At 39.6% G+C, this 26103-nt stretch overlaps 1 protein-coding gene across 3 annotated transcripts in view; it reads right to left on the minus strand.

Moving 5' to 3' along the window:
• Nucleotides 1–4586: 4586 nt before the first annotated feature.
• The window catches only part of LOC122664164 (CRM-domain containing factor CFM3, chloroplastic/mitochondrial), a 49361-nt gene continuing 27844 nt past the window's right edge, over nt 4587–26103 (minus strand). The window contains exons 4-10 of one of the 3 annotated variants that reach the window (XR_006333300.1): nt 10059–10403; nt 8709–8865; nt 8344–8636; nt 8136–8195; nt 5526–5609; nt 5248–5441; nt 4587–4789 (exon numbers count right to left, since the gene is read on the minus strand). Coding sequence is in view for 1 of the 3 variants with exons in the window: in XM_043859867.1 (XP_043715802.1) it covers nt 5319–5441; nt 5526–5609; nt 8136–8195; nt 8344–8636; nt 8709–8865; nt 10059–10403 (1062 nt within the window). In the remaining 2 variants the exon portion in view is untranslated. The remainder of the gene's footprint in view (nt 4790–5247; nt 5442–5525; nt 5610–8135; nt 8196–8343; nt 8637–8708; nt 8866–10058; nt 10404–26103) is intronic. The other 2 variants (XM_043859867.1, XR_006333301.1) reach the window with 2 other exon arrangements.

The raw sequence follows: 26103 nt of genomic DNA on the forward strand, positions 1-26103 counted from the left end.
TTGCCCTAAATTTTGAAATAGACGAGAATCTTCAACACATGATTAACAACCTATCCTCCTCGACCCAATGAAGTAAACTAGCAAACCATAATTCGATGGAGGAAAATCAGTGACAAAGGGTTCATTGTTGAAGACACAAGTTGGAAGCAGAAAATCAATTGTGTGAACGATTAAAAAAAAAATAAAAATCAACCATTTTATGTCCCTTCACTTAGGTTTTCACTCCCTTTTTCCTCTTAACTTTCCCATTGGTTGTGAGGTCCCCCTTTGTCATTTTGCTCATCTTTGTAGTCTTGTAACAAATCCAGGAGCTAAAGTTCAATATCTTTTGTTTCTCTTTCTGCTATCTCTTAGTTTTTGTTCCTTACGCTTGGTTATCTGGTTGTTTGCTAAGTTAATAGGGCTTGATCATCCAACTTATAGGCTTGTAGCCTAACCCATCTAGCCCATTACGATTAGGTTTTTTCTTCTTCTTCCTGAAGTCTAATGCTTCATTAATCACTCAACCTCAGTTTATTTTAACCTTGGTTTTCTATCCTTTAATTTTGTAGGGTTACAACCTCAAATGATGTCTTTACTATAATTGAAGAAGATAACCCTTCAAAGGAAGATAATTGTTCTTTTTCAGTGTTTCCTCAGATAAATGTATTTCAGAAAAATTGCAAAACAATTTACTCTGAATTGGGATATGTCATCTGTCACAATCCTCTGTTTCACACATTTATTTAAAACAATTCATAGGTTGAAAAATTAACTATAGGTTTACTGAAACATTGCATAGTTAGTCCATTACAATTTTTCAGTGGATCATCTGCTAAAGTTCATTTGCTTTTTACTTAGATGCTTGACTTTGCATCCTAATGAGGACCGATTGCTGAAGTGCTTATCAAGTACTTGGTTTATTCAATTATTTCTTTTGTAGTTTCTTCAAGAGTTTCTAACTTTTATATTTTCCACTTTTGTGCTTTCCTTTGAAAGGTTTTAGCAAGGAGGAGCTGAGAAGAGCAAGGAAGATGGGTTTATAGGACATACAGGCTCTAACACTTGATGAGGCAATTAAGATTTTTAACTCATTAGATCCCTTTATGTCTACTGAGTGTCTAAGATGAATGGAGGATTGTTTGTTTTAGATGGATAGTTGTGTGGGTTTTATACTAGTATTTAAACAGAATTTTTTTTCCCATTTCATATAATTGTGGTCACTTTGACAAATTGATGGGCTTGCTTAGTGTATTATGGAGAATGTTCAAACTTCCATATACTGTAGGCCAATTTGTTCAAATATAAGGAAAATTTTTTCACATGGCTAATGTAATATACACCCTATTGTTATTGATGAAGTCTGATTTTGGTCCAGAAAGTGCAGTTGGGATCTTTGGAGGGCCGTTTCGGCCTCAAAACGAGCTTGGATGGCCTAAAAAGGGCGTAAGTCACCGCCATAGGCTGTGTTGTGTTGGGCTCGTCGAGACCTTCGAACCGATATGTTTTGAGACACATGTTATGTTTTGGTCCGACCCTGTCCGATTTGGCATTTTTGGGTCTAGGGGCATTTTTGTACTTTCTCAAATTAGGGCTTCTCTATATAATGTTCTTATCTCTGGGCGGGCTTTAAGAGAGGTTTTGTAACATTTCCAAAAGATAGTGAAATTTGTTTTATTGCCCGATCGTGGACGTAGCTTCCCATCTTGGGGATGAACCACATAAATCTTTGGTGTTGTATGTTGTGTCTTTTTTGTTTTTCGTTTTCTTCTGCAAATCATCATTCTGGGCGTTGTTTTCTTAACACCTATCATATGATTTTTTTTCTCTACTTCCCTGTCCATGCGGATGATACCACTCCTTGTGTTGTCATTTGTGTGGCATTGGAGATTCCCCCACACTGGAGGCTTGGGGAACCCTTTCCCAAAGAAATATATTCAATTAAGTGAGAGAATCTATTCTCAAATGTGGACTACCAAACATATTTTTATTTCTTGAAATTATTTCAAGTGATGCAACTAAACATTCAATTTCAATTTCAAGTTCCATTAGAGTGATGCTTTTAGCCAAAAATATGTCTAGTGATACTAAGGGATATTAATGTAGTTTGTTGGGTATTAAACAGATGACCAGTGAGGACAATGGACAAATATCTCAGAACTAATCTTTTTCATCCTAGGTCTAAATCCATTGGGTTACAACAGGTTATTAATCGTGTAGAACAACGAAGGCTCACACACGTTAGGTGTATTGTGCTTATACAATTTGTTTTGTCCACTATCCCAACCTATTGGATGAATTTTTTTTCTTATTTTCTAAGAAAGTCTATAGTAAGTTGGATTCAATCAATTCCATGTTTTAGTGTGGTGGTAATGGTGATAAAAAAAAAATGTGCCAGGAAAAGGTTTGCACTCCTAAGGCTCCGTTTGGTTGCAAGGAGAATTAAAGGGTCACATGATGGAAATTCATGTGGAAGCTAAAAATCCATCCTAAATTTAAAATATTTAATTGAAGAGTTTTACATGATGGACCACTGCCATGCAAATCTAAATTGGCTAGATGGTAAAGGTTGATGATACATGTGTGTTATGTGGCAACAACAATTATAGAGTCCCTTTTGCAAATAATCTAAGTATTGCTCATGTTCTACCTAAGAAAGCTAGGTTACAAAAGGCTACGCTAGGATTAATGGGTATTCTTGACTTCTTTTTCTTTTTAATTTAATTTTAGTTTATTCCATCAGGGAAAAAAAAAAAAAAAAAAACTTTGCTTTATTTATCTCATCCAATTATCTATTCACCTGTAGCATAAATTAGTTGATCAGAGGCAAGTAATTCAATTTCCCACGACTGCTTGGTATAATTTGAATAAACTGTTCGGCAGCTCTTTAAAGTCTGATTATGATAAACATATATTTAATACAAAACACCTAATTACCCCGGGAAGAACCGAAAAAAGAACCCACAATACGGGAAATTTATCCTCTCAAGTGGCATCTTTTTATCCTTTCAATGCACTGCACTTAAGAATCAAACTGTCCATCCAACAATTGAAAGGATAAAAAGATGCCATTGGTCATGGTTTTATGATTGAATTTTTAAGTGTGGACACTTGAGAGGATGAAAATCTCACAACACCGTAGCTACAAGTTCATTGAAAGGGTTGGATTGCTATATCCATTACTTCCACATTTCTCAAAAATAAACACATGCATCATGGAAAAGGTAAGAAGAGAGGAGTAGGGGAGGAGGGGGAAGTCAGACTTGTAATAAGTAACTTGTTACAATATTATGTAATCCAAAAGGGCCAAAAATCAAATTTAGAAAAGAAAATCTCTAAATGACACCTCTATAAATGTATTTAAAACTTGTCACTTTCTTTTAATCGCCTTTTCTATTATTCTCAGAAGTTCTTTAAGTTTAGAGTAAAACTGTTTTCAAAAATAGTTTAAAAGTAAACACATCAGAGAACCTGGGCCTCTGGACCTCTAGGTCTTTTAATATACCAATTTCCATTCGACATTTTCTGCTTAATCTTTATGGTGCACTGGCTTCCAATAAAACCACTTGCATGTGGGTTTTTAATATACTTGCAATATCTGCATACTTCATCTGGACACAGAAATCAAGTGGCAATGTTGGGAACTCCTCCCAACCCACACAATATCATGGATAATATGAACAAATGGATTTGCTGATATGGATTTTAACCCTTTCATCACAGATCTAAAGGAACAACCTATTACAGACGATGGTAATACATCCTCTCCTCAACTGAGTATTATGATACCTTCTCTAATATGCCCTATTCTCGTCTATTCAGGGCATTCTAACAGAATTCTGAACAAATTGGGCTGGACTTTTAGAGTTATGAAGGGCAGTTGTTTTGTGCAAATTGAACTTGTTAGTTTTAATTCAGCATTTTGTATAGAAGCAGAAGCCAAAGGACTACTGAAAGGCCTTACTTCTGTGTTTTCTCAGGGACGACACGATGTACAGATATGGAACGTATCACAAGAACTACATCAGATCATCAAAGACCCTTGCACTACCAAGGATTAATGGAACACTCTTTCTATTTTTTACCAATTGCACTCTTTCACTCAATCTCTCTTTTTGTAATATTGGGGATAATGGGCGAATTACTCTCTTTAACATGCTTGCTGTTAAAGCAAGTACTCATTAGCAGGGGAGATCTATTTCGGGAACTGTAGAGGACATATTACCTCTTTTCTAATTTATATGATTTTCTTTTCTATCAAAAAAAAAAAACAACTTGAAAGTGATATATTATTATGTCATTATCAAAAGGTATTGTAAATTAGAATGCACATATTTTGAGTATAGATGTGAAATGACAATATTTACCCTCATTGGAAAAAGTTAAATGTAAATAAGAAAAGAGAAAAAAGGTAAGGTAACAAATTATTTTGTAAATTATAATGCACATATTTCGAGTACAGAAGTGAAATGATAATATTTACCCTCATTGGAAAAAATTAAATGTAAATACTAAACGAGCAAAAAGGTAAGTTAACGAATTATTTAACACTTGAGGGGTGTTATTAAGAAAATCCCTTTAGAAAATCTCTAAGATGAATAGACAATTGAAAACTAGAACTCATACATAATGCGAAGACAATGTACCTGCTTGTCAGTGCACCAAATTATCTTGATATTCTGAAGAGGGAATGGGTCCAACACTGACGACTGTAAGACACATCCATTATGTAATAAAATCCAATCACATTCACCATCGAGGAAGGGAACCCTGAGCCACGATAGTACAGTACTAGTTTCAATCACATACTCTGCAAAAAAGAGAAAATATGTTAAAAATACTTTTTATCTGTTAGTTTCCAAGTGTGGGCAGGGGGAAGGTTGATGTTTCCCTGTGAACCTATCACACCTATGAGCGAGAGAGAGAAAGAGAGAGAGACAGGTTTCTTTCTCCGAAACAGTAGGAAGGAAAAAAGTGTTCAAAAATATTTTTGACCATGGGTTTGTTTGAGGGAAAAAAACCATCCTAGGGATGATTTTGTGAGCATGTTTCCCACAGAACATGCAGCACCATAAATGTGGGACAGCTTGAAATGAAAAAGTAAAACCCCCTCCACTTTTCCCTTCCACACATCATTTGACAAAGCAACCAAAACAAGCATTGGATTGATTCTACTTTGCTAAGACAATCTCTCCACTAAAAGTACAATGGAATGGGATAATTAAAAGAAAAAATAATATATATATGGAGAGAAGACTGAAGGGTTACCGTGGTTGTACATTGAGGCTCTAATGGAAATGATATTGCCACTTGTGAAATGAAGAGCAAAACTAGTTGTTTCAACTGTTCTTGCTTGCCATATCATGGTTCACAAGAAAGTCTGATTCTGCACCAGTATCCTCTTCAAGGTTCTCCTCGTCCTCATCACCACCAGAGTCCTCATAGGAACCTTCCTCTTCGCTCTGGCAAATAGTAAGGAAGTGAGTTGATTTATACTTCTCAAAAGCTAGGAAAATTTATCACATAGTCCTATAAGAGTATCCCACATTAGCGAACTCTGAGACATCATCAAACCGATTCTGATCCTCTAAGCTCCAACTATTACCATCCTCTGCATTTGTAGAGTCACCCTGTGGATAATATATTACAAAAGAATATTGACCAATGAGTCAAATCTTCCTGAAGACCATTCAACTACAAATAAATAAATAATGAATGGTAAAACACCAAAAGATAAATAGAGAATACTTGAAAAAGGAGCAATAACTATAGAGAAATCAATATACTACAAGTATAGAGCAATTTGGGACCCCGGAAAATGCTTGATTATTACGTGCAGTTGAAGTACTGGTGACATGTGACGATTGGGTACATTTGCCACAATGGAAAATTGATGCAATGGTTGGATGGATACGGCTGAGTTTGGAAACCCAAGCCCAAATGGAACCAGCCCAACCCGAGTTTTCAGAACAACAAGGGTAGGTAGGGTTTTATTAGCTACTTGGGGATATCTTTGTAATTGCATTTTTTTTGGTATGACTTAGCCATACATAGGAGTGGTTTTAAGTTTAGTTTCCTATTTTGTTTCAACTTCTAGTTGAGTAGATTTCTTTTAATTTATGCCATGTAATCCCATCGATGGAAGAGGGTGAATAGAATTGAATGAAGAATAGTTGGGTTTGCTTACCTGTGTGGTGTGATTGTGCTCCCTCTCTCTATTTTCTCTTTCTCCTTCCAAATCAGGTATGTCTCCCTTAGTTTCCTCCACTGCTATTCTTCTTTTCTTTTCTTCCTTACTGTCCCTTTTCTCTGCTCCCTGTACCTTCTACACCCCAGTTGATGTTTCTCTTCTTGGTAACGAAACTACCAGTCTGAGAAGAGTTCACTGGAACTCTTCCTTCATAACTCAGATCGACCCCAAATTCAAGGGAATAGATCTCCCTCCTAGGGCAACTCAAGCCCTAGATCCCAACCTCCAAAACAGTACCCTGTCATGAGATACAACCAGAACCCAGACGTGACTTCCCTCCTTACCGCCAAGTTCTAGTTTCAGACCTCCAATCTCTTCCTTCAGGTACCGATTGGGCTGGTTATCACTAGCATTCAAAGGGGCTAGTAGTGAGGATTCTTAGCCTGAAATCTCAAGCCAAATCGATGTTTTATGAGCAAGTTCTCTGCATCGAGCTCAGCTCTAGTTTACCGCCTGGTTCTGATATAGGGAGGTTGTGCCCCCCACCCCCACCCACAAAACGATATATTAGATTTTATCCCCTTATTTTCCTTATCGCCCCTCCCCTTTCTTCTTATTCTTTTTAATCCTTATTTTTGTTTGGCTACCAAGTTTACCCTCACTCAATAAATACTAATCCCCTTTATATCCTTATCTACCAAGTAACACCACTTTACTCTTAAATTGAGTTTCCTATTATTCTATTGGGCCCACAGAGAATCCAAACAGGGTTTTCGAATCCTGGGATCGCATAAAAAATCGATGAAACATCCATTAGTTTAGAGGCTCTACTAGAGGACTTTCATATAGAAGGAAATATTTATGGCATAAGTATAGGTCTAAGCTAACTCTTATGTGTCAAGTACCTCAAAGGAATTCCAAGGAGCAGACTGGACATAATTAGAGGATTGGTAGAATGAATATTATTGGAAAGGCTGCGATTAATGTATTTAGAAATGTCTACTTACATATATTTTGCATATGGGCAGTATATAATTTGCAAATGTCATGAATGAAATTTTCAATCAAGAAAAAAAAAAAGAACAGTTAAGATATATGCTCCACCACCACCGCTCCCCGCCCCCCCCCCCCCAACACAAACGAAAAAAAAAAAAAAAAAACTGTATAAAAAAATTAGAGCCATGCGAGCTGTATTTTGACATGCATCCAAATGATATGTACAAAAGACTAAGATCTTGTACAGACAATGATTACAACTACTGAGGTGTAAATAAATGGGAATTTCTTTAATGGCCCTTTCCGTCTTATCTATTTTGAGAAAAGAGAAATGGAAGGAAATTAGATTTCAAACTGAAAGCAAGGTCAGCTTTGTTATAGAAATTGCACACTCTTCTGATGGCAATTCCAGGATCACAAAGTTAATGACGGGATTTCAATGAGTGAAATTCAACCAAAACAGATTCTATTGCCGCAATGGAAGAGGCCAGAGAAAGAGTTTTGAAGTTAAAGCTCTCAAAATTTGGGCCCCTGCTGGCAAGGAGATAGTTTCAGAGATGGCAAAGGAATGAACTTAAGAAAACACTCCATCCCTAATGTTTAAAAGGACTCAGCAAAAGGTTCTGAATAACATGAGAAATGCTTTACTAGAATGCACCAGTCAAGGCCAAAAAGGAAGAAAAAGCAGTAATAGGTAGTACCTTGGCATTTTAAGTTCATGCAACAGATAGGAATTTCTCTAAGACATGTTTCAATGTAAAGAACCTTTTAAGATTCTCCCAAGACAATCTCCCATTACTTATTGGACAAACAGGAGGAAAAAGATAACCTCCCAAGAACAAGTATTGAAGAGGCTTGTCAAGCAAATAAATGTAAAACAAGGAAGCAAGGAACTGGTGGTTTAAAAATAGAAACAGATTTTGTCAATTATTGTAAATATACTGCAGAAAAAATCAGAATTGCCGCTTACAATTTCGGACTTCATCTGTTCTATGGTTCTTTCCAGTTCAGATATGTGTTGACTGAGTGCCTGCATAAAGACATTCAAAATGCAAGCATTTTACATGTTTAAACAGAAAAATATAAGTAAAACTAATAACTCGAATTCATTAGCTTTACACTCTTCATTACGTTTCACTTTTCAAAATAATAAAGTTGGCATGTGAAAATGATAGCACCTCATGACGCTGCATGGCAACTGAGCGCTTCAATGCTTTTGCTTTTGTTAGAAGGTTTCTTGGCCTCAGACTGATAGGCCTTTTATAATTCTTTCCACGATAATAAATAAGAGCATGGCCTTTCGGGACTCTTTCGATAGCGACCAATATTCCACCACTCTCATATTCCAACAACTTCGCTGTGTCTTCAACAAATGATAGGTTTTTCTGTTTGGAGATTAGCTTCACAAGCTCTCTGTGCTTCCAATGCAAGTGCATATTCTCAATAACACCATCAAAAACACCACGAATACCTGGCATATTGATGTACAGAACATCAGTTGTATGTCAAGACAGAACTCATTAATATATGAGTAGAAACTAACCAAGAGGTAAGTACGACTTCATTCTCAGTCCAACTCTACGAAACATAAATCGCTCCTCATCAGTTATTGTTTCCTTGTCATCGTCAGGACCAACTGGAACCATGGATGCTTCTATCTTGGCTAAAAGTCTTTCTGCTCTTAGTATTTTGGCTTGAGCCTGCACACGAATTGAACATTCAACTAATCTGGTATAGAAAAACTGTACATTAGAAAAAGCTAAACTTGTTTCCAATATTTGCAGTAGGTACAGCAGGGTTTTAGTAATCAGTATCGGTATCGATTCGGATCGGTCAGGTTTACCTATGTTTTTACCCTTGTCCGTATCGATCCACCGATACGGGATCAGCCAGGAATCGGTATCAGTCTCCACCGATACCGATACGAATCGGCTGATCTGATACCAATTCCTCAAACCATGAGGTACCATGAAAACTTTCCTTTAGACTAAAACAGTCAAGTCCATACAACAGCATTCTCCAAGCATTAAGCTAAAAATCAGATACTAAACTACCAACATCCTGCTCAAACTGCTAAATAAAAATAGAAGCCCCTGAAATAATCCAGTCCAGAAAGATGCTACAATATTCTTGAACTGAAGTTCAAGATGTAACTTAAATACTGACAAATATACTCAAAACAAGAAAAGGTAACCTGAAATAAACTGATACCAAATATTAACAAATTTATATCAAAGAGTTAATGATAATCAAAAGTGTGACTTACGAATCACTGCTCTCCATTACCTCCCCCACACAATCCACACCCCCCAAAAAAAAAACGAAAGTGCATTAATAAAACATAATAGCCATACTGGAATAGGAAATTAAACAAACTACAACCTTTTCCAATCTGCTTGAACCAAAATTTAACCTCTGAAAATATTGAATCAGTGATCAACCGGAAGTCGTTTTCTGTTTATTGGAAACATAAACATGAGGGCGGGCTTTGGTGCAACGGTAAAGGTTGCTCCATTGTGACCAAATGCTCATGCTTTCGAGTCTGGAAACAGCCTCTCTGCGAAAGCAGGGGTAAGGCTGCATACATTATGACCCTCCCCAGACCCCACAGTGGCGGGAGCCTTGTGCACTAGGTACGCCCTTTTTTTTTTTAACCTCACTTTTTGCCACAGGAAGTGTCAGGATTTTTAATGATGGAACACTAATAAAGTTAAATAAGTGGGACTCATTTCACACCAAGATCTAACAATGCAAATCTACAGAAAAAAAGCTAAGAGCCAGCTAGTCGACTTTCATTCCTCAAATGATCTAAATGATGATGTTATACACAATAATAGCATGTCATTGTTCTTATTACTTATTAGCAGCCAGTATTCACAAGCAAGATACTTACAACTGCATGTTTATGCTCAATTTTCTTGACTATCCTGACAGTCTTTACTTTGGAAGCTTCTTCTCTCATCCTTGCACGTTCTTCTGCAGAAATTTCTCTGCCCCATCGGGCTTGAGCCTCATGATATTCAGCCAACGTTCCTGCAAGTGGTGGTCCTTCAATTTCTCCCATGGGAACTTCACCAACTGATCCACTACGTGATTTTTCTTCAACATCCTGGACCTCTTTTGCCAATTCTTGTCTTTCTGCTAAAGCAGCAGCCACACTTGTGGGTAGAAAATCTTTCCCACGGTATATGACAATGTAATATTTGTTTCTAAGAAGTAATATACCACCTGTTAGTATCTGCAAGACAGATTATACATCAAAATTGGCACTTTGAATGCAACTCAAAAGTTTTTATTGTGTGTGTGGGGAGAGAGAGAGAGAGAAACCATGCCATTTTCAGCAATTTAATATTGATCAGAAGTTTTCGTCCCAAATCAAACATGAATAGGTGCTGTAGTATTACACAATGGTAAATCAGTCGTAATTTATATACAATTAACAGAGTGGAATGCTTAATATTATGAAGGGGTTATAAATAACCTAGGGCTTAGGAATTCTGAAACCTTTCGAAAAACCAGAATCGCAGTGAAGAAAATTCCAGAATTCAGGAGAATACTGATATCAGCCAACAAAGCAGATGCAGATAATATTCAGGTCAAAGACTAAATTTAAATAAAGGGAACAAGATATCAAAAATCTCAGATCAATATGATGGTCAGATTCTGAGATCTGGTTGAGTCCTACTTGGTTAAGGAAACTCAAAACAGAATTGTAGAAAGGAGAAATTTTATAACTCAGCAGTTACAGATCAGAAGGTGACCAAAAGCTGGTCGAAGGGTCTTCCAGACTAGGAGAATATCTCAGTAAGTTTTCTGCAGATTTAGATGGTTAGAATGTTAGATATTTAAGAAGTGGGTGAGCCTTGGCGCAACGGTTAAGTTGCGCCATTGCAACCTGTTGGTTGCGGGTTCAAAAATCAAAACTTGGAAACAACCTGTTAGGTACTTGACCGATACGCCAAAAGCTCCGAAGCTGATGGAACGCGTTAAATCAAGCCCTTTAACCTATCCCATACTCGGCTGGCCCAATCTAGCGCCCATACACTAGAGTGGGCACCATTAGGCACATAACAGACCACCATGCTTCCGCAGCCATCATCCTCGGCGGCTCTCACTCTAGGCAACTTTCACTCTAGTGGTAGCCGGTAGGTGGCCCTTTCCAAGCGGCTCCACTCTGCTCCAGGGTTTTTGCCTAGCGGCAGTTAGCCCTTTCTTGACGGCTTTCACTCTACTCCAGGTAGCCTTCTCCTAGGTAGCCCTTTCCGTGACTCGAACCTGTGATGTGGTGCCCAGCTTTGAGACCAAATGTTAGGTACTTGACCGATACGCCAAAAGTTCCGAAGCTGATGGAACTTGTTAAATCAAGCCCCTTAACCTATCTCATACTAGGTTGGCCCAATCTAGCGCCCATACACTAGAGTGGGCCCCATTAGGCACATAACACAGCATCTCCTGCAAAGCAATGTGAACCAGGGGGTAAGGCTGCGTACATTTGCCCCACCCAGACCCTGAAGTAGCGGAGCCTCATGCACTGGGACACTCTTTTTTATGTTAAATATTTAAGAATCCTACTTGAACAAGGGAAGTTGAAATAGAACAGATTTCAATAGCAGTACTGCACTGATCAAAAGATAGAAATCAGAATATGAATTAACAGCAGTATTGATCAGCAAGCAGCCAACAGAAACAACTGAATAGAGATCAGAAACTGAAATTCTAAATAATAAAATCAGAACTAGTATGCGCAAGAAGAATGGGCCTGTGATATGAAGAATCATAAAATAATAAATAATAATAAAAAAAAGAATAAGGAAGGAGTATATGAATTTTAGGAATCGAGTGTGGACCTTGGTGCAACAGTTAGGTTGCTCCATTGTGACCAAGTGGTCACGTGTTTGAGTGTTACGTACTCCATGTGTATCTTATTTAATAGTTAATTAATATTAAGTAGTTAATTAGTAGTAGTAAGTTTATTTAATATTAAGTAGTTTTTTTCGGATGAATAAAAATTTAATTACGAGAAAGAAGAGGAATATACAAGCCCTAGGGCCAACAACAAAGAAGCTAGAGACTAGCTAGTGCGCAAAATGGAGGTAGGAAGACCCCAGGAGACAACAATAAGCCTGTTCCTTGGGGTATCCTTTACACCAGAGGGGGATGGAGGCAGCTTTGGATGAAACATCAAAAAAGATGGCCTTCCAAATCTTGTCGAAAGAGCGGGAGTTGGACGTCCATCTTCTAAGGTTTCTTTCCATCCAAATGTGGGAGATAGTGGCACAAAGACAAGCTTCCCAATCGAATTGCATATCGAGTTGCCACCGAAAGTCATATCGATCCAAACCCATTCTTAGGATAGGGGCAGCAGCGATCTCCGGGTGGGCCAACAATGGCGAAGGACATGGTTCCAAATGGAGGCAGCAAAGGGGCAAGAGAAGAACAGGTGCTCTGCATCTTCGTGCCCATTCCAACAAAGGCAGCAGCTGGAGGATACTTGCATATGACGATGCAAAAGGAAAGCTTGGGTTGGGAGGCAGTTTGATAGGGCGTGTGATGCAGATTCATCACCCAAATGGGCTTATTTTATTAGGAATAAGTCTAGGGTTGGGATATATATATATGTTGGGCCTTTGATCCCAAGGGTTTTCTATGTAATAGGCCACTTTAATGAGCCTAAACTAAGGGTATATAGATTGCATACGGGATTAGCCAAATACTTGTTATTTTTATGTTTTTTTAATTGAACCGGTTCAAATTGGTTGCGTCCAATTGGTTCAATTTAAGTGATCATGTGACTTGGTTAAGTGGTCATGTGACAACTTAAGTGGTCATGTGATGTAAGTTGGGCTGGATTAGGACTCTATAAGTCCAGCCATGTTTTGAGTCTATTTCCTTTAGTATTCTAGTTTCCTAGTCAGTTTCAGTTACCTAATAGGTTAGGGATAGGGTCAGGCCATTCATTTTTAGTGTCTAAGTCTATTTTTGAGTCTTCTATATAAGTTTGTAAGAGAGGCCAACATTACATACGAATTTGATTAATAAAAATTAGCTTTATGCTTGCTACCATTGCTGCTGCTCTTTGTGAGTGTATATCCTTGTGGATCTCCAATCGACTCCTTGCATCGTGAAGATCGTGAGGGCTGCTACTTATCTCCTTGCATCGTGAAGATCGGGAGACCCCATTGTTCATCTTCAAAGCTGCTGCCATTGAAGACCTGCAACAAGTAAGAAATTCTGCAACTATTCTTCTTCCTTCTAGAGGGTCACATACAAAGTGATTTTCGTGAGAATTCTGCCCAGCCAAATCTAACCATTAGAACCTGCTAAAAATTTGATCAAGTCTTCCTCAAACCCTAAGAGAGACTCGATTCAAATTTCAGCCGCATCCATCCAGCCGATTGTCTGAAATTACAGTTTTACCCCTCTCTCCTACTTCTACTAGGAAACCTACATAACTTTGAATCTGTCCATCAGTTTCAAACCAAACTTTCAGCATACATCCCTTACATCATTGTTGACACTCGATCCAAGTTTCAACCCCAAACTCCCACTCTAACCCCTTCATCTCCTTGCTCCATTAAAACCCAAACCCAAAACCCTAAAATTCAATTCTGCCCAAAATTAAAGAATTTCAAAACTCATCCAAATCCTAACCTTTTTATACCATATTGACCCCCTAGACCTGCCCATTAATACCCTATAAACCCCTTTCCCAATATCCAACCCAAACCCTAGGAATTGACCTAAATCCTAGTGCTGTCCATTCGAACCAGCAGCCCCTTTTGTTATTTGATCCTATTGTTTGGCTCCTAGTAGGTCTCCTACCTATCTAGGACTACATTAGCGTGCCAAGTGGTAAAGCTCTGTCGAGGGATGTGCCCTTTAAACCAAACAACTTTATGCCAAGGACAGAGGGTCCCTCTATGTCTAACCATGTCCCAAGCGGAGTGGGAACTGAAACTGCCAGAGGGGGAGGGAAGCCACAAGATGGTGTCACCTCTGCCTCAATGACCAGGGGGGATAGGGGGGAGGGAGCTCCAAAGATCTGCAACCGGGGGGGGGGGGGGAGTGGAGGGGGGGACCAAGAGCCTTTGGTGATGATGGAAGCCACAAGGGTAGATCTGTCCAGACCAGAAGCATAAATGGCACGGGAGCTGACAATGGAAGCAAGGACACCTGAGGGATGCCATTTGTCAAGCCAAAGGAAGGTCTGTAACCAATCATCAATCCTGCAAGATATAGCGTCCATGGCTTTGTGCCTCACTTGGAGAATTCTATGCCAAATCCAGGAGTCTAGAGTAGAGCTGACAGTCCAGATGGAGTCTCTACGGAGAAGCCCAACATACACCCAGGAGGTCCAAATGCTGGATTTGTTGGTGAGAAGTTTCCATAGCAGCTTGAGAGAACCAGCAAAGTTAACATCTTTAATCCTTCTGAGACCAAGACCTCCTTCAGATTTGGGGCAGCAAATGGAGGACCAGCTTTTGGGGTGGAGGAACCTAGCTGAATCCACACCTTTCCATAGGAAAACACACATAATAGATTCGGCAGCCTTGATGGTAGCCTTGGGAAGGCCGAAGACACCGCTCTAATAGATATAACAAGACTGGAGAACCGACCTGCATAGGATAAAAGTTTGGCCTTCCAAAGCTGAAGCCTCTTGCGAAGAAGGTCAAGGATGGGGTTGCAATGGTGGGCTGAAAGTCTGGCAGGGATGAGGGGGAGGCTAAGGTAGCGGACGGGTAAGGTGCCAAGGGAGAAGCCTGTGATGGCAGTGAGGGTGGCTTTGGTGGTATCGGGAATCCCAGCAAGGAAGATTTGGGATTTAAGGAGGTTAATGCGAAGACCAGAAAGCCCCTGGAAGAGGTGAAGGGAGGATATGATGGACTCAAGGGAGAGGGGATCAGCTTTGGAGAATATCATGAGGTCATCGGCGAAAGCAAGGTGGGTCAGGTTGGTAGGCTTACATTTGGGAATGGGGGAGATGAGGCGGATGTCAGTTTTGGATTGAATGCTACGAGTGAGGACCTCAAGGGAAAGGCAGAAAAGGAAGGGGGAGAGGGGGCAGCCCTGGCGAATACCAACAGAGGAGTTAAAGTAGCCCGCAGGGCTGCCATTGAGGAGGACGGAGAAGCGAGGGGTGGAGATGCAGAAGTGGATCCAGTTGACAAAGGTGGGGGGGAAGGACATCTTAAGAAGGACTTGGGAGATGAAGTCCCAGCGGATGGAGTCAAAGGCTTTGTGGATGTCTATCTTCAAAAGGGCTGAGGGAGAGATGGATTTACAATGAAAGCCTCGAACAATTTCCTGGCAAAGGATAATGTTGTCCGTGATGCTTCTCCCGAAGATAAAGGCAGATTGGTTGGAGTTGACTAGGGAGTTGTTTGAGTTAAAATAATACCGCAAGCGTACGGGTCAATCGTAGCTACGGGTCGAACACGAGGAGATATACGCCACTTTATTTAACTAACTTAAAAGTAATGCAAAGTGAACCAAATTAAAGTGTTAAATTAAACTAATTAAATTAATAAAAATTAATGCATCCTAACTCATAAGCATCTAACAAAATTAAGGGATTAAATTGGCGTCCTAACACATGAGCATCTAACCTATCAGACTAACACAAATTGAAAGGAATAAAAAAGCAGCCACACATAATAACCACATAAAAAGGAATAAGGGAATAAAAGTGCATCCACAAACCACAATCATATAAAAAAAATAAAAGAAATAGAGGGAGAAGAAGAAGAAGATTGAGAGAGATAGAGGAAAGGGAGAATGAGATTAAGGGTTTAGAGAATGAGATACCTTGATGTGCTTGAATACTTGAATAAACTCACCATGGCTTCCTCTTATAAATCTCCATGTCTTGTCATCAACATAGGAACTTAGACTAGGAAGCTTTAAACTAAAACTATTACAACCATTAAACTAGATTTATGAAATCAAAACTAAGAACTTGAAATCAAAACTAAGAACTTAAGCCAAAAATAGGAAAATAAGAGAAAATTTCACTAAGTGAATGAAATAAAAATTACACTAAAAAACTGAATTAAAATTGAACTAGAAACTAACTAAAAACTGAACTAAAACTACTAACCTCTTACAACCCAAAGGGCAAGGGGTATTTATAGGGGAAGAGAGGAGAAGAGAGAAGGGGGGAAGTGTAGGAGAAATATTCCCTAAGAAAAGAGAATATTCTCTTCTCCTTCCTCTTTTACAATGCCTTGAATCCTAAGAAAAAAAGAAAAAATAGAAAGAAGAAGAAGAAAAGATTATTTACATAGACCTTCTATTTTTAGAAAAGTAAATTTCTAATTCTAACTTGTGCTTCCTTTTCTTTGTAGATATCTTCTCCAAGCAATAAAATCAAAGCATCTTTGATTTTTCAACCTTCCATAGATGAGAAAATATCTTTCAAAATAAATCTATCCCAAGTAGAATTCCAGAAGTGCCCTTGAGAAGTTGGAGGAGAGAGAGAGTAAGGGTGATGACTAGGATTCCTTCAAGAATAAATAAAATACCCATTCTGTCCTTCAAAAAACGTGGAGCATGGGGTGCTTATATAGGTCTCACCATTGTGTTCCTTGCGAAAAATCACACAAAATAGACCAAAATTTCATCCAATTCGGAGTTGGGGAGCCCAAGATATCTCAAGTTGAAGTTGGACTGTCCAGAGCCTTCCAAATGGAATCTTTCGGTACGAGAAAGTAACTTCTGATAATTTCATTAAGGCCCCTAAAATCCGAACTTTCACTTCACTTTGTCCCCATCCACTGTCAATAATTATAAATAAACCCCTACAGACCATTTTCACTCGTCGTTACGGAAACGGCCATAACTTCTTCGTTTCAACTCGAATTTAGTGCCGTTTGAACCATTCTGAAGGCGACTCGATGGGCTATGCATCCATTTACACTTCTAAAAAGCTTAAAAACATCTCCTTAGCATCATCTCCTTCATTTTCACAAGAATTCACCTAAACCCTGAAAAGCACAAGAAAGCACCGAGTAACTCTGTCCAATGTGGTAAAATATATAATTTATGCCCTAAAATTTCACACATAAATGTGCTCATCAGATTCCCCCACACTTGAACGTTACTTGTCCTCAAGTAAAGCAAAAGAAAAACTAACCTAGAATGCAGAAAATCCTAACTCACTTTCGTAGGAATCACGGTTGCACTTAGCATGTACAACAAGCCTTTGAACCCCTAGGTTACCCCTAGTGGACGAGTTGTGTCTCGTGGGTGTTTGCAGTGAATATACACCCAAAATTCAATTGTAAATGAATGCTGCAAATTTTAATCATGGCATAAGTAGGACAGTGCACATAATCCCAAAAAGTGTTCAACTAAAGATCAAGGAGCCAAAGGTTCCCCCACACTTGAATTTTATCACCCCACATCAATTCAAGTAATAAGCATGCATCAAGATTAAGGGATTTCCTTATATTTTCTGCACACTACTCACCTTCAAGTAAACCACTCATAATATCAATGGAACCAAAGACTTAGGCTTTGAGTATTTTTGACCATACTTTCTTTTTCAGGCATTAAGGCAAAAGCTTTTTTTTCTTTCTCAACAACATACTCTTTTTCTACTCCACTACTGTTCCCTGAATGACATGGTGGAGCATACACCAGACACCCAAATACTTGGTAGCTTCGCTTTTTGCATATATCCATAAAACATTGAGACATTGATGCAAGAGTTTTTTTTTTGAGTTTCCTTTCAAGGAATTTCGATCAAGTCACCCTGCTTCATGAGGCACAGTGCCCTGTCTAGTCCCAAGGAATTCCACTTTCTTTTCTGTTCCTTTTTTTTTTTTTTTTTCTTTTCTTTTTTTTTTTTTTTTTTTTTTTTTTTTTCATTCACTTCCACTTTCATGCCTTGCTTTTCCACAAACAAATTGGTCTCAACTACTAGCCAAAAGATCAAAAGGTCCATAAAACACATAGAGTAATCTAGCCATCAAATGAAATAGTACTCATATTTTCCAATTCAATCCCTCTCACCGGATACAAACCAATTACCGTCCTTGAAAAGGGATTTTTTATTATTTCGCATGCTAGGACACCTAATTCCCTCTTTCTCTCGTTTTGCAATCAAAGAGACATATGCACAAAATCAAACTATTGTCACAATCAAAATTCACCAATTAAGCCCAACATCCCCCCCACACTTAATTCATGCAGTGTCCTCAATGCATGCATAAAAGAAAGAATAAGGACAAGGGAGGAGATGAAGGGGCTTACCGGATATAATCAATAAAGAGGATCATGAAGAGTCATGAGCTCTACAAAAAATGCTAAGAGTAGCAACAGAAATCTCATTCCATGGCCAATAAATGGAGAAATAGCTTCAGACCCAGAAAACACTCGACCATGAATTTTAGTAAAGTGAGAAATAATATGAAAGTTAAGCACAACTGAGAAATATCCAATAGAAAAAACTGTCCTCATGGGACAGTGGAAAATGAAGGCACTAAAACTCAGGCCATAAATCCGTCCCTCCTCTCCCGTTTGCAATGTAGAACACCTATCATTCTTTGAAAAATCAATCAAAAACGGATCACAATAAGCATAAAAAGGATTATGAATAACCTCATCTAAATAATCATCAAAAATTGGAGGTTTACTCAAATCAATCCTGGCAATACAACTATCCGCTCTTTGCATAACTTGGTTTGCCAAATAAGGATCATGGAAATATGCTTGAAAGGCATTATGACTAACATTATCCTCCTCAATAAAATCGTCAAACCTAGGAGGTTTGGACAAATCAACATGTGAGACAATGAAATCCTCAAAATGACAATTATCTAAGTTTTCCAAAGAGAGAGGGGGAGATCGAATTTCCTGGCTTTCTATGTTATCATGAAAATCTGATTCTAAATCAATAAATTCACTAGACTCACTAAAATCAGAAATTTCAGGCAAAAGGTGGACTTCCCCAGGTAGCTCATCAAACCTCGCTTCACTAATATCTTTAGGAGACTCAATCTCAACAAATAAATTGTCATGAAAAACATCTTGTTGGGAGTGACTCTCATTAACCTCAAATTGGGGTGGTGGACTTTCAATATCATTAAACTGTTGATGGGGCGGTTCAGGTTGACTAGGTAATGTACCCGTTTCCTCCTCTTGCACCATGGTGATCAGTTGAGAGAGTTGCTTCTCCATAGTATTTTGGCTTGTTGTGAGAAGATCTATGTATTTCTCAAGTTCATTGATCGGCCTCCTCACCCATGTTCGAAATTGGGGTTGGTGGTATGGTTGAGGAGAGGTGGCCCATTGAGATTCAATGGAGGGTTGGGCATTGGAGGACCATCTCGACCATGATATTGGAAATTGGGTGGTCACTTGGTTATTCCATTGATCCCACAAAAAATTGGGATGATCACTCCACCCCTGATTGTAAGTGCCAAAAGAATTGTATTGAAATTGAGGACTCACATTCTCATCACCATAGCTACCCCCATAAAGATTAGGGCATCCTTTCATAACATGGATTGTCTGGGGAAGTAACCAATCAAAATTTCTCGAAAGCCCATAGTTGGGTTGGGGAGCAAAATTGTATTGGGGTGGTGCAAAATTGTTCTCTATCTCACTACTTTTGGCTTCCCTAACCTGTTTAAACATTTCCTCCAAAATCATGGTTGCCTTAGCATAGGTCCATCTTTCCCCCCAAAGTCTTATATGGAAGTGTATCTCCCATTATTCTAAATTAACCACCTATCCCAAATTGAGGTCTCCCATAAAAAAAAAGTTTAAAGAAAAATAAAAGACTAGAAAAAAAAAATACTAAAAACAAGAGGGAGCCCAAGGTAGATAATGCATCTATCCCTCAGAAATCGAAACAATGGTTCCAAAGTCGTAAGGTTGCCATATAGGTTGACAAAGAAGGAACCCGTATAGTCTTCACGAGCCACCTACGGGCGACTCCAAATGGATTCTGATGTAGGGTGGAGGACTACTATACGTTTATGTTTCCAACGCTCTCACTATGTCGCTTTCCTGTTATCAAGAGTGGTCACCTCCAAAGATAAGTCACATGCCAATCCAAACCACCCAACGAATCAAGGGGCACCAAGATTGGCTGGGTTTGAGCATATGAAGGACTTTAGATTGGGCGCACACTATTTGAAACAGAAGAGAAACAAGAGGAGGTTTTTAAAAATTTTTTTTTTTTTTTTGTTTTTTTAAAGAGAAGAGGAGAAAGAGAAGAAACTAAAGCACTTCGAATTACTTAAAAATCAGAAAAATAAAGTGGTCAATAATCTCCCCGGCAACGGCGCCAAAAACTTGTTTGAGTTAAAATAATACCGCAAGCGTACGGGTCAATCGTAGCTACGGGTCGAACACGAGGAGATATACGCCACTTTATTTAACTAACTTAAAAGTAATGCAAAGTGAACCAAATTAAAGTGTTAAATTAAACTAATTAAATTAATAAAAATTAATGCATCCTAACTCATAAGCATCTAACAAAATTAAGGGATTAAATTGGCGTCCTAACACATGAGCATCTAACCTATCAGACTAACGCAAATTGAAAGGAATAAAAAAGCAGCCACACATAATAACCACATAAAAAGGAATAAGGGAATAAAAGTGCATCCACAAACCACAATCATATAAAAAAAATAAAAGAAATAGAGGGAGAAGAAGAAGAAGATTGAGAGAGATAGAGGAAAGGGAGAATGAGATTAAGGGTTTAGAGAATGAGATACCTTGATGTGCTTGAATACTTGAATAAACTCACCATGGCTTCCTCTTATAAATCTCCATGTCTTGTCATCAACATAGGAACTTAGACTAGGAAGCTTTAAACTAAAACTATTACAACCATTAAACTAGATTTATGAAATCAAAACTAAGAACTTGAAATCAAAACTAAGAACTTAAGCCAAAAATAGGAAAATAAGAGAAAATTTCACTAAGTGAATGAAATAAAAATTACACTAAAAAACTGAATTAAAATTGAACTAGAAACTAACTAAAAACTGAACTAAAACTACTAACCTCTTACAACCCAAAGGGCAAGGGGTATTTATAGGGGAAGAGAGGAGAAGAGAGAAGGGGGAAGTGTAGGAGAAATATTCCCTAAGAAAAGAGAATATTCTCTTCTCCTTCCTCTTTTACAATGCCTTGAATCCTAAGAAAAAAAGAAAAAAATAGAAAGAAGAAGAAGAAAAGATTATTTACATAGACCTTCTATTTTTAGAAAAGTAAATTTCTAATTCTAACTTGTGCTTCCTTTTCTTTGTAGATATCTTCTCCAAGCAATAAAATCAAAGCATCTTTGATTTTTCAACCTTCCATAGATGAGAAAATATCTTTCAAAATAAATCTATCCCAAGTAGAATTCCAGAAGTGCCCTTGAGAAGTTGGAGGAGAGAGAGAGTAAGGGTGATGACTAGGATTCCTTCAAGAATAAATAAAATACCCATTCTGTCCTTCAAAAAACGTGGAGCATGGGGTGCTTATATAGGTCTCACCATTGTGTTCCTTGCGAAAAATCACACAAAATAGACCAAAATTTCATCCAATTCGGAGTTGGGGAGCCCAAGATATCTCAAGTTGAAGTTGGACTGTCCAGAGCCTTCCAAATGGAATCTTTCGGTCGATAAAGTAACTTCTGATAATTTCATTAAGGCCCCTAAAATCCGAACTTTCACTTCACTTTGTCCCCATCCATTGTCAATAATTATAAATAAACCCCTACGAGACCATTTTCACTCGTCGTTAGGAAACGGCCATAACTTCTTCGTTTCAACTCGGAATTTAGTGCCGTTTGAACCATTGCGAAGCGACTCGATGGGCTATGCATCCATTTACACTTCTAAAAAGCTTAAAAACATCTCCTTAGCATCATCTCCTTCATTTTCACAAGAATTCACCTAAACCCTGAAAAGCACAAGAAAGCACCGAGTAACTCTGTCCAATGTGGTAAAATATATAATTTATGCCCTAAAATTTCACACATAAATGTGCTCATCAGGAGTCAATGACAAGCTGAAGCCGGTTGGCTAAAATTTTGGCAATGAACTTGTAGAGGAGGTTGTAGAGGGAGATGGGTCTGAAGTCAAGCATGGAAGAGGCTCCTGAAGATTTTGGGATGAGACAGAGAAAGGTGTGGTTTATGCTTTTGCTCTGGGGGTTGAGGAAAAAGCTCTTGATGGCACTAATAAGCTTTGTACCGATGATGTCCCAACAAGTGGAGAAGAATCCCATACTGAAACCATCGGGGCCTGGAGCTTTACTAGCCTTATGAGAGTGAACAGCAATGACAATCTCAGAGTCAGAAGGGATGGAACAGAGGGAGTGGAAGAGGTGGGAAGGAACGAATTTGTTGATTAGGTCTTCAGGGATGGAGGAATGGATGGTGGGGGGGGAATACCAGTGAAATAGGTCACTGCTTTGGATTTGATAGCTTCAACAGATGAGAGAATCGAGCCATTAGAGGTGGTAAGGGAGAGGATGGAGTTGGAGTTGGATCTGGCTTTGAGAGAATGGTGGAAGAAAGCTGTGTTCGAGTCTCCAAGCTCGAGCCATTTAATCCGGGATTTTTGTTTGAGGAAACTTTCCTCAAGAGAGAAAGAGGAGGACAACTTAGAGGCAGCATGGATCTCTTCCGCTACAAGGGAGGAGTTGAGGGGGTCGGACTGGAGACGGGACTGGATGGAGGAGAGGGTGTCACGACAAGAGGAGACACGGGAGGAGCTGTTTCCAAAGATGGAAGAATTCCAGGACTTGAGGGCAGATTTGACATTTTTGAGCTTCTTAGAGAAGGCAAGGAGGGGAGAAGAGAAGGACTAGACAGGGAGGTCCCAAGCTGCCTGAACAATAGGGAGGAAACCAATATGGGAGGACCACATGTCAAAAAACTTAAAGGACTTGGTACCGAAGGATAAATACGAGAGGACAAAGACAGAGATGGGAGAGTGGTCAGAGAGGCCGGGGAGGTCAAAGACGGCATAAGAAGAAGGAAGGGAGGAGAGCCAGTGGTCATTTACGAGGACACGGTCAAGCTTGCAAGCTACTCTGTCCTGGCCAGAGCGCTTATTATGCCAAGAAAGCTCAGCACCCGACCATCTAAGGTCGTTTGGCCCCGTATCCTCGAGACAAGAATTGAAGGTATCAACAGCTTGGTGGTCGATGGGGGAGCCACCCAATTTTTAGTGACTATAGCGGACAACATTGAAGTCGCCACCCATGCCCCAAAGGGCGGAACCAACAGACAAAGCAATGGAGCAGATGTCGTCCCAAAGAGGGAGCCGATCCAGATGGTGATTAAAAGCATAAACCATGGTGAAGAAGAGAAGGTGGTTGTGAAGGTAATCAGATATGCTAAGATGGAGATATTGAGGGGAGGCGGAGGAGACCGAGATATGGAATTTGGATGGATCCCAGAGGACCCAGATACGGCCATTTGGAGAGTGAATGTAGTTGGAGAGGAAAGACCATGAGGGAGCAAGAGAGTGAGCAATGCGGGAAGAGTTGGGTTCGAGAACTTTTGTTTCAAGGTGGATTTGGAGGATTTGATACGGTCACGAATCTCAACTTGTTTGGCCGGGGCATTGAGGCCACAGACATTCTAAATGGTCCAAGGGATCATGATCAAAGGGGGGGAGGGGGCAACCAACCAGCGGTGGAGCTAACCCGAGACCTCGGGGGGACACTTCGGGGCCTCAGGCGGTACTCTCTCAAGGAGGGAAAGCAAACCAGAGGGGAAGAGGGGGAGAAAGGGCATAGGGATGAAGGGTATTGGGCCAAGGTGGGACCGGCTGAAGGACCAGGAACAGGTTTGAAATGGTTCGGCCAGGGGGGAAAAGATGTTGTATCATAAGTTAAGTGGGCTTGATGGGTAAGGTGGTTTAGGTGGGTTAAGGTAGCAGGTTGGTGGATCGGGTCAGAAAGAGTGTTGACATGAGATGGGACAGATGGGACAAAAGGGGTGAGTGGTGGTTAGGTGGGACACGTGTAGGAGAGAGGTGTTTAGTATTGGTATTGGGAGAGGAGGGCTTCAAGAAAGGTGAGGTTTGGATATCAGGGGTTAAGGTAAGTTTTGGATTTCCAAAAGGGGAAAAGGAGCTGGACGAAGGCAAAAGGGGTTTTGCAGAGGTAACGGCAGGGGAAGCCTGCAGGTTGTCGTCACAGTTCAGGCAGGTCTCGAGAGGAGCAATCAAGGCTGCAACATCACTATCATCGCCAAGATCGAGAGACCGAAGTACCACGAATCTGTTGTGGTCAACATCAACGGATCTGTGAGGTAGGTGGGCATCGGGAGAGTCGCCATGGCTGGGAACCTCACCGGCGTCACGCAAGCTTCTCCTGTGGCGTTCCTGTCTTTTTTCCAGCCACGTGAAGGTTTCAAGGGGCCTTCAGACACAAGAGTTTTGCCTGTCGCCGAAGTGTTTGTCGCCTGAGCCTGATTAGCAGCGTCGTCTTCCACCAAGGTAGTGATCGTAGCAGCGTCTTTGTCTTCCCCAAGGGCTTAAACCTCCTCCACAGTAAGCAGCGCTGCTACTGTGACATCGACTGTGGTCTCAACTTCATCCAAAGGAACTGTAGCAGTGATCGAGGGAGACGGCGGATGAGTAGTTAATTAGTAGTAAGTGTATAATTAGTTATAAGCAACCGGATGAATTGAAGAGAAAATGTAGAAGAAGTTGTAGGAGTAGGAAGTGGGTAGTTGTGACAACCAATTATTCTACGTGTATTTATTTGTGAATGGTGAAATAGAAATCAGATTTTGGAAAATTGAAACAAATCTTGAGTTTATCTTGAGAGAGGCCGGCTACCTCCCAACAAGCCAAACGCCATTGCTTTGTCTGTAAAGCAAAATTCTATCCCAAATTTATCTCTCTTCCTCTCTTTCTATCCCTATTATTTCTCTTTTATTTTATTTTATTTTGTAGATTATCTCGCACATAACAAATGGTATCAGAGACAGGCATGGCAGAGGAAATCGACCGTCCCGGGTCTATACGGGTGTATTCTCCTCTGTTTAACGGTTGGATGGAAGCAATTTGTTCAACAAAGATTGACCGTCTCGGGTCTGTATGAGATTTTCATCAGGTTCTTCAAGTATTGTTGAACCGACGAGTTCGTGGGTGTAACATTGGCGATCGGCGGAAGCAACTTGGGAATTCCGCCAACAAGATTCGGGATCTGGGTGGAATTATTTTAAATTTTTATTGTAATTTAGGGGGAAGGATTGTTACGTACTCCATGTGTATCTTATTTAATAGTTAATTAATATTAAGTAGTTAATTAGTAGTAGTAAGTTTATTTAATATTAAGTAGTTAATTAGTAGTAAGTGTGTAATTAGTTATTAAAAACCGGATGAGTTGAAGAGAAAATATAGGAGTAGTTGTAGGAGTGGGAAATGGGTAGTTGTGATAACCAATTATTCTACATGTATTTATTTGTGAATGGTGAAATAGAAATCAGATTTTGGAAAATTGAAACAAATCTTGAGTTTATCTTGAGAGAGGCCGGCTACCTCCCAACAAGCCAGACGCCATTGCTTCGTCTGTAAAGCAAAACTCTATCCCAAATTTATCTCTCTTCCTCTCTTTCTATCCTTATTATTTCTCTTTTATTTTATTTTATTTTGTAGATTATCTCGCATGTAACATTGAGTCTCTGGAAACAGCTTCTCTACAAAGCAGGGGTAAGGCTGCATACATTATGACCCTCCCCAGACCCCGCAGTGGCGGGAGCCTCGTGCACTGGGTACGCCCCATTTTATATGAATTTCAGGAATCACCACCTGAAATCCTTGATTGGAATTACCACCAATCAAACCTACTGAATCACCACAGCAGAGACTGGAACTGAATCACCACAGAATCACAGGCACAGAAGCCATAATTTCATTATAACTCAAAAGCCAAATCGTGGGTGAGGTCTTGCCTCTTACATGATTAAA

This window comes from Telopea speciosissima, chromosome 6, assembly GCF_018873765.1.
Source record: "Telopea speciosissima isolate NSW1024214 ecotype Mountain lineage chromosome 6, Tspe_v1, whole genome shotgun sequence".
Classification (NCBI taxonomy): Eukaryota; Viridiplantae; Streptophyta; class Magnoliopsida; order Proteales; family Proteaceae; genus Telopea; species Telopea speciosissima.